The sequence below is a fragment of the Melozone crissalis genome, unplaced genomic scaffold, assembly GCF_028551555.1.
Source record: "Melozone crissalis strain CALT ecotype California unplaced genomic scaffold, PUWL_Pcris_2 ptg000033l_1, whole genome shotgun sequence".
Classification (NCBI taxonomy): domain Eukaryota; kingdom Metazoa; phylum Chordata; class Aves; order Passeriformes; family Passerellidae; genus Melozone; species Melozone crissalis.
The window spans coordinates 10,625,543-10,634,724 of NW_026535811.1; the positions used below are offsets into that span (position 1 = coordinate 10,625,543).

At 37.1% G+C, this 9,182-nt stretch overlaps 1 protein-coding gene across 2 annotated transcripts in view; it reads left to right on the top strand.

Moving 5' to 3' along the window:
* Positions 1-8,767, top strand: part of GNPTAB (N-acetylglucosamine-1-phosphate transferase subunits alpha and beta) — a 39,428-nt gene extending 30,661 nt beyond the window's left edge. Inside the window, exons 16-22 of one of the 2 annotated variants that reach the window (XM_054282100.1) lie at positions 151-264; positions 894-979; positions 1,852-1,950; positions 4,652-4,819; positions 6,336-6,426; positions 7,019-7,076; positions 7,579-7,663. In XM_054282100.1, the coding sequence (XP_054138075.1) occupies positions 151-264; positions 894-979; positions 1,852-1,950; positions 4,652-4,819; positions 6,336-6,426; positions 7,019-7,066 (606 nt within the window). In that variant the 3' untranslated portion in view covers positions 7,067-7,076; positions 7,579-7,663. Of the gene's footprint in view, positions 1-150; positions 265-893; positions 980-1,851; positions 1,951-4,651; positions 4,820-6,335; positions 6,427-7,018; positions 7,077-7,578 lie in introns of both variants that reach the window. The other variant, XM_054282099.1, reaches the window with a different exon arrangement.
* The last annotated feature ends 415 nt before the right edge of the window (positions 8,768-9,182 follow it).

Genomic DNA, 9,182 nt, shown 5'->3' on the forward strand with positions numbered 1-9,182 from the left:
GGATCTGCTGAATATTAAGTCTTCAGTGGACAGTAGCATGGAAACTTACGCAGTTAACATGAAATACATTTGTGCACCCTGCATTTTTGAACTATGTCAGTGAGAGAATCATTAGGATTTTAAATTTTTTTCCCCCTTTCTTTCTGTTAGGATTTGACGGGTCTAGAACAAATGCTAATAAATTGCTCTAAGGCTCTCCCTGCCAACATCACTCAGATCCATGTTATTCCTCCAACTCAGGAAGCATATTATGATCCAAACCTGGTAAGAAACATTGATCTTAAAAGGTGCTTATTTTCTTTCTTGAGTGTGTATTTACTTTACTTTAAAAACTGGTTTGATTTCTAGAAGGAAAGTATTTACAGAAATTACTGCTTAGTATGTACATGAAGTATTACAAAATGAAAATTTTACAGTCTGCTTCCTAACTTACTAACCCTTAATTTTCTTTAAAAGCAGAGAAAAGCTGAGATTTAGGATGTTATTATAATTGGGATTTAAAGTCATCCTTGTTAAGAAAATTTGCTGTTGCAAACGAAAAAGACAGTAAGCCCAACACCTCTCTGACTAGAATTTCTTGATAAGTCTTTATCTGAATTATAACCCATTAAAAAAACACCCTAAAATCCAAAAATCTCTGTTGTATTTTACTGAGAATGATGTTGCAATGTTTTTGCTAAAAAATAATTTGTAAAATAGGAAATTGTGATGTTACGCACCATTATTGTTTTGTTTTTTCCCTCCACAGTTGATAAAAAAACTGTAGCTTTTGATTCCAGGAGAGTAAAGTATGCAGGCTACTCTAGCTGTAATACAAGTTTTCTTACAAAGTACACCTTTATAACACTGTGTAATCTTCAGTAACCCATAATCTAAACAGTGTTTTCTTCCAGCCTCCAGTGACCAAAAACCTAGTGACTAATTGCAAACCTGTGACTGACAAGATTCGTAAGGCTTACAAGGACAAAAACAAATACAGGTATGTTGTGGCAGTCCTGTGAAAAGAGATGCTTTGTGTTGTGGAGCCATAGGAGGAGGGATGCATACACACATAACCCAAGACTGAGTGTGTGTGCTAACAAGTCTTAGCTCAAGCTATTTTAACAGTAGAACTAAGGAAACGTACTGTTGTTAACTTATGTATGTTTCATTGTGCAGAGTGATGTGGGTTTTTTCATATTTTGCTTAGTGGACTAAATACTTCCATGTTACTTTGTGTCATCTTGGGCCATTTCCTCATTTGTGCTGGACAACAGTAAGCCAGAGTATGTTTGGGTGGCTAGAGAGTGAGTGCAGTTCAAGTGGCATATCAAGAAGGAAACAGCCTTCCTGTACCTAGAAGTTGTAAATCTACTTCATACTTCCTTCTACTGAAGCTTAAAAAAAGAAAAGAACAGAAAAAAGCATTTTAACTTTAACTACCTTGCGCATGTCCTGTGAGATGGAGGAGTGACAGTGGCATGAGCTTTGTCAGTGGAGGAGGGTCTCAGGTGAGACTTGAAGCCTTCAGGATACTTTCTTATATTAAGATAAGTGAATTGAAAAATATAAGTGTGGTATCTACCACTAGTAAGACTGTTTACCTGGAGTCAAATTATATGCTTTCTCTTACAATTCAGATCTATGATTGATAGGTAACACCTATCTAATAAATCGACAGAGAAGTGATTCTGTGCAAGAGCATGAGCTGAAAAATTTAAATGTATCAATAGAAAGCAAATGGCAAATTTTAATGAATGTTAGCCAGTCAGGTCAGAAATGTTGCTCAATAGTATTAAGTACAAGATTGATATTTATTGAACCAGACTTTAGGCTGTTTTATTAATGTATAAATATTATTTCAACAATAAGGTTTGAAATCATGGGAGAAGAGGAAATTGCCTTCAAAATGATTCGCACAAATGTTTCTCACGTAGTTGGTCAGCTGGATGACATACGGAAAAATCCCAGGTATCCTGTTTTGTGATTTGTGTGAACTTGTGAGATGGTTTTAATTTTCTGATTTGACTCTTTAAACTTTTTTTTTATTATCTTTTTTTTGTATTTAAAAGATAATTTATTATCATTTAAATACAAAATGATAATAAATTATAATTTATTATTTAGTATTTCTAAACTGTGTGTTACAGGGTAAGACAAATTTGAACCAAAAGGTACTTCTGATTTTTTCTCTTTGACTGAAGCTGACTCATCTCTCTCTTATGCCAGGGGCTATCTCAATAATTTATTACATTTTTATTTACCTAAAATCCTTGAAAACTTAGAAACTTCAGCTATTTTTAAAGCTTTCCTTTTTGCTATTCTAGAGGGCATACCATTTATATTGCAGGCAATTTTATTTTAAAGGAAGAACTTTTTGACCTGCTTTATGCAGGTATTTTACACTAGGAATTAGCTGTGGGTTTTTTTGTTACTAAATCAGTTTTGCATATTGATTGTGCTTTCAAGCTCTTTTACTACATGGAAAGAATCTTGCTTCTGTCTTCAGAAAACCAGTTTTCTGCCAGTTTAATGAGTCTGGCTGCAAGAAGAGGTCTGACAAGTGTCAAAAGGCAGAGCAAGGAGGAAAGTAGAACCAGGTACCATGGGCCAGGGAAAGTGAAGCCTCTTTGGGTCACAGAAAGCTGCTGGGTAATCTCAGCTGCCTGTAAAGCTATAGCATAATTTGCATTTGTGGATAAAAAGTAGATTCCTACTTTCCTCTCAACATTTTTGCTGGGTTATTTATTCAGAAAGGGAAATGCTAGTCTTGAGGCATTTTGCAGCTGAAGGAAGTTTGTATCTATTGCTATTCTTTCAAAGAGTGCCTTCTGGCTACATAACTCCTGCATTCCTGTAGCCACAATGATCCATTTTAAAAGAAAAGTAGGCAGTGCTCTAGCTCATCCTGCTGCTTTATTTTCCGTCTGTATTTCTTTATCTGCTGTCTACAAGTTGGTTTTTTTAAAGTTAGGGGTGATTTCAAGTCTTGTGAGGCTCGGAGAGGCCTGAGCAACATAAGTTTCTCACCTTGAGTGTTCACAAAGTGAGGATTTCATTACCTGGACTCTATTCCTGTGAAGAACAGTGCAGTACTGTAGTCTTACCTTGTTAACAAAGGAGAGCTGGCACAGTTATGTAGGCATGCCATTTCCTTCTCTTTGCCATGTTTTACTTGCAACAAACCACTAATTATAACTAGTCTCTAAAAGCAGGTTTTTAGTGCTTGTCTTGGAATGAACTCAAAATGTCATTCACTTACTGATCTCCCAGAAATGTTTGGTTTACAACCTTAAGGCAAAGTGAGTGTTAATTGTCTAGGCATCAATTCTGCAATATCCAAAGAAATGTCATGTTTGGTTTCTTTTGGATGAATTTAAACAGTTTTTTCATTAGAAAAGAAAATATCCTCATCGATCCTGTACTCTGCTGTGTGTAGCAATCTCTGTCTGTAAGCAGTATCTCTTTTCCATGAAGCTAAACAGGAATGTACACTCTAGGAATACAGCTACTGCATTCCCAGGGCTAATGAGCTGCCAGTCCAAGGGATGAGGTCAGGGATAGTCCAGAGTTAACTCCCAAAATGCTTAGAGTGTAGCCATGATTGCCATAACCAGCTGCTTTGCACAATATTATTTGATACAGGAGATACAGCCTGCTTGTTTTTGGAGAGCCATATTTTATCTTCTCAGATGTAGCAATTTGAATGCCTGGTTGTGCCCTGGATGTAATTGTCTAGAGCAAGGTGCCCAATTATGCCAGATGCAGTAGCTTGCCATTCAGTGTTAATTCCCTGTGTAGGCTCATAGACAAGCTCCAGAGCTCTGCTTATTTCCAGATTCCTGTACAAGTCTGAACTTTGCTCTTTGGGGGAGCACACCACACTATAGAGAATACAGCTGACCAGAACTGCTTATTTACAAAGGTTAGCTGTGACAAGGCATATGTCATCAGTTTTGATTTCTGCCTCTGGGGAAAATGCAGGAGTCTTGTATCTCACAATAAAAATAAAGCATGTAGCCTTGCCCAAATGTGGGAAGGGGGATTTTTGTTGTCAAGCACCAGGTCAGAGTGGCCAAGAGTACATAGCAGGCCAGCACACTAGCTGCTGCTTTAGTTTCAATTAAATAAATTGTCTGTGATTCAACAGACCAATTTATAGACTGTTCTCAGTAAACTAAAGCTTAGGTACCAAGCTTTGCCCTCTCTTATACAATCTAATATAGTTCTGTTGATTTTGTCTAAAGAATTCAGCGTGCACACTAAAATATTAATAAGTTACTATGTTTCCCTCCTACAGTGGAGCTCACTTTGTTATTTAAGAGACTTTACTCATGATAATTCAGATGTATAAAAATCCTTACCCAGATGGTAATGCTGTGTTCAATGGGCTCTGGGATGGTGCACACTCTAGTGCCCATTAGATGGCAGCATTACATAATTAGAATGTGGCCTGTACTGGATTCTTCTGAGGTTTTGACTTGCTGTCAATCCTAGTCCTTTTAGAATTAAAATGAAAATAATTTAAAATAATGCAACAATAAAAAATATGTCTGTTTGGTTTTAAAATGATATGCCGTCAATTTTGTTTCAAATGATTATTTTATTGGTTTGGCAATGCCTTTCCTGTGTTATCAAGGAAATATTCTAACAATGTAATCTTGTTTCCTAGAAAATTCGTTTGCCTAAATGACAATATTGATCACAATCATAAGGATGCACAAACAGTGAAAGCAGTGCTTAGAGATTTTTATGAGTCCATGTTTCCCATCCCTTCCCAATTTGAACTGCCAAGAGAATATCGGAATCGTTTCCTTCACATGCATGAACTCCAAGAATGGTATGTACCACAAGTTCTTTTCAAGTTATTCTAGTGCAGTAATATATAATTACCTAAGATACTCTTAACAAGCTGGTTTTCCCCCAGTATTGTCATGAAAGATTTAGCAGTGAAAATAGCAGGGTGAGATTTGAATGGACTAAAATATGAGATCTGCAAGATTTGGGTTTTTCCAGTGCTTAAATAGTCATCAATATTTTCTAGGTTCCTAACCTACTGCAAACAAAAGTTGTTGGTTTGTTCCTTTTGTGTGTGTGGTTTTTTTTAAATAAACCAGGAATTCTAGCTTTCTTTAAATGTAAAAAACCCCCAAACCATTACTATATTTCTGACTAAGTGATTTTTTTCAATCTGTCACATAGCAATAACCATCTGGATAAAAATCAGGAAATATATGTGTGTGTCTCATTTTTATATAATATGTGAAATTTTTGTGTGTGTTTATCTCTTGCCATTTTATAAATAACAACTGAAGAAATTGGAGTAGCTGACTTGAGAAGACAAGCAAAACATTGACAGATAGTGACAAAAATGACACAAGACTAACATAAGTAAACCTGTTGCTGATCAGCAAATCATGAGAAGTAGCTGTTAATAAGAAAATAGAAAGCAGTAGAGGAACTCTGGAAGGAATCAGAAGGATTGTAGGCGTGCTGTAGTGCTACAAGCCCTGCTGTATTAGTGGCAGAGGGAGCAGGGGCCAAACCCATTTAGCTTTAGAAATTCTGCTGGAGGAGGAAGCACAGTGTTGGCTCCCTTTTAAGAGACCCTCTATCAAGTCTTTTTGTAGCTTCAAAAAGATGCTTTATTTTGTCTTGTTTCTAGCCAAAGGTGATTCTACCAGGGTCTGTTAAGGCAGATTAAAATGCTTGTGGAAATCAAAGTATTTTCAGAATCACAGGACAGCATAGGTTGGCACAGACCTCAAAAGATGATCTGGTCCAGCATTTCATGAGAAAAGGTTCTTAGATGAGACTGTCTCCTGCCAGCTCCCAAGTGTCCTGGCTACAGGTATATAACTGTAGCACGTAAGGGAATTGCAGTTTGGTCAAAAAGGATATAGTGTGATGCAAAACCACAGTTGCCACAAGTAGATGTGGCACTTGGGGATGTAGTTTAGGCCTGGACTTGGCAGTGTTAGCTTAACAGTTGGACTCAATCTTTGAGGTCTTTTCTCACCTAAAAGATCCCATGATCTAGAACCATGAGCAGTCTTATCTTGGAAGCTTCCAGTGGTGCAGACTCTACTCTGTCCCTGGGGAGACTGCTCCAGAAATTATTGTTTTAACTATAAAAAAATTTCCTTACATCAAGATGAAACCTCTCCCAGTCCAACTTGTAGCTGTTGCCCCTTGTCCTCTCTGTGGCTCTTTGTGAAGAGAGAACCTATGTCCTCTTTTTAGTCACCCTTTTAGAACTGGAAAAAACTGTCATTGCATGTTTTGTGGAAACTCTATAAATATTTGCATTTATGATATATGAAGCTGTTTTTCTGTTTCCTTCTTTCTTTCTCCAGGAGGGCATATAGAGACAAGCTCAAATTCTGGACCCACTGTGTTTTAATAACACTTATTCTATTTACAGTCATCTCATTTTTTGCTGAACAGGTAAAGTTAATGTCTTCTTATCAAATATGTATAACACTTAACAGATTGTAGAATCTTCAGAATAACATTGGATGGATTTTTAAATAGGTTTTGAAGAGTAGATAGGATTTTCCCTTCATAAAAGAAATAAAGATGTTACATGACTCATTAATAGGTTGCTTTAATTTTTAAGTCACCATGTTGAGATTCCTTGAAAAGAGAGTCATATGGGGAGAAGGAGACTGGCACCTTCTCAGGTGCCTTGTGACAGTAAAGTCCATCACCAGTGTGCTAAATTTGGATGCTCAAATTCAGTAATTGTTTCTGAAATTCTTGGTCTGTTAACATGGATATTGGTAGAAGTGTATAGTAAGTTAAGAGGAAGAAAAATTAATCCAGAAGGGGATCTTAAGTTTCTTAAAGGCGTTATCAAAACCTCTTCCCTAAGTAATTGATTGCAAAGGCTCCTACTGAATTCAAAAGGTTTTGAATCTGACTAAAGGGGAAAAAAGCCTTGACTTCTGCAAGCTTAAAATGGCTTTCTTGAACATGATTAGTCCTGCTAAACTCAGAGGGAGTCAATGGAACAAATCATATGGGTAATTCTTTGCAGGTTGGGGCCTTAAGTAACACTTTCCGTGGTCTGATGAAGAGGGTGTAATTCTTGAAAGGTTGGCTTTTGATTATTATTTTTTTCCCACCTGTAACTTTTGCATGACTCTTTCCCTTGATTTTCAGCCTTTTTTATAGATTAGAAAACTCCATTAGTAACTTGGTTTTGGAAGGGGATACTCAACTCAGTGGTACAGTTAGGAATCTAAATACCATTTTAAGATGCCAGATTTGTGCTGATCTTCTAAAAATAGAATGTAGTCTGGTGTTAATTTAAATACACAAATTACCTTTTAAAATAATCAGAATACAGGCATGGTGTATTTTTTCACTTTCTGCTTGTATTCTGATTATTGAGAAGTCTAGTGGAAATGTGCACATCTAATAGATGAATTGGAGTAAAAAATGCCTTTCTGGTATAATCAGAAAAAAAAGTACAGTAGTGAGTATTTACCATGGGTGGTACAGATTTGATAGTGTCTAGGATGAAAACCTGACCAGCTGTGGACCTTTAACCCAGCATAAAATACAATAAAATACTGTATTTTTTTCTCTCCTCAGCTAATTGCACTTAAACGAAAGATTTTTCCAAGGAGAAGGATCCAAAAAGAAGTTGGTCGTGAACAAATCAAAGTGTAGAAGAGCTTTATTTTGGAGATCAGTCTACCTCAAGCTGTGATTAAGCATTTTAAATGTCTCTCTCATAAGTGTCTTTTCTGGTTTGCTGTTTAACTGTATTGATATGAAGAAAAAGAATCATGCACCTACATTTGAATCTCTGCAGTACTCTTCATGATATAAAGGCTGCTGGAGCTGTGACAATGCAAAATAACAACAACAAATAATTGCAGGACACCTGTACATAGGCAGTTTTCAACAGATCTTACTTTACAACTCTTAGTTCATGGCCATGTTATCCTTTTTTATAAAAAGGGTTACCTAAACAAATGTAACTGCATTTATTGCAGTGGATGTTGCCAACTAGATAAAATGTTGGAAGGAAAAGTTGTTTGGGATCAGCTTAAGAAGTCCTTGATCTTGCATTCCAAAGCATTTTGCAAATTTCTGTCATTGCTGCTTTTTTTAGCCTTCTGGGGAAAATTGAGAATTATGTAACTTGTCATTTAAATTTAGAATACATTTATAGATGTTGACATTCTTTAAAGCACAGTGACAATTCATCTCTCTATTTGTAGTGTATGATTGGGATTTGAAAGAAAGGTATGTTACTAAAAAATTACACAGTAATAACATCTAATGGTTTATTTGAAAGATGTTTTATATCTGGTGTATTATAGTCCAAAGAATACACAAAGAAATTGTGTTATTTCTTGGTTTGATTACAAAGAGAGGTGGTAATCAAAGGAAAATGATCAAGGTAAAATATTTTACAAGCATTGTAAATCAAAAAGCAAAAGTGCCTCTATATGAATGGGTAAAAAACTTTCAAATTAGAAATGTATGGGGAGCAGTGTTTCACTTCATAACAATATTTGTACTGACATACGAAGCTGTGGTGTTTTTAAATTTCACGGGGTTTGGCCCTGTATTTTGCTGAGATATCAGAGTAGCGTGGTTAATGTGGGAAAGGTTACTGAATCTTTTCAAGCAGAAATTTTTGGTGGTGTATCTTCACTTAATTGTATTAGCAGTATTCAAAAACCATTAATTTTTTGTAATCAGATGATGTACAAAATGTATGTGCATATGTACTGTAAAATACTTGGCTTGCTTTGAAATTAACTAAAATGTGATGAACCTTTTGTCTGCCGTTTCTGTCTCAAAGTCAACCAAAGCTCGCATGTTTTGGCAAATTAGCCAGGAATCTGTATGAATCTTTGCGTCAAAATTTTTTATTTTTTCCGTTAAGAACCTTGCAGCTTTATTGATTTAATAGCAATTTGAAGCACGGCTCCGTTTTCAACGCGGGATGAAGCTGCTGAGAAGCGTGAGGCTCCTCGGGCGCTGCCCGGCCCCGCTCCTGAGGGCGGCGGCGCCGCGGCCCGGCCGCGCCCGTTCCCGCCCTTTCCCGGCCGCGGCGGGCGCTGAGGCGGCGGCGGAGCCCCGGGAGCGCCGTGAGGGCTGCCCGGGACCCCGGGGCTTTGGGACCGGCGGGGCTCCCGTTGGGACCGGCAGAGCTCCCTCTGCTGCTAAGGGAGGTGCGA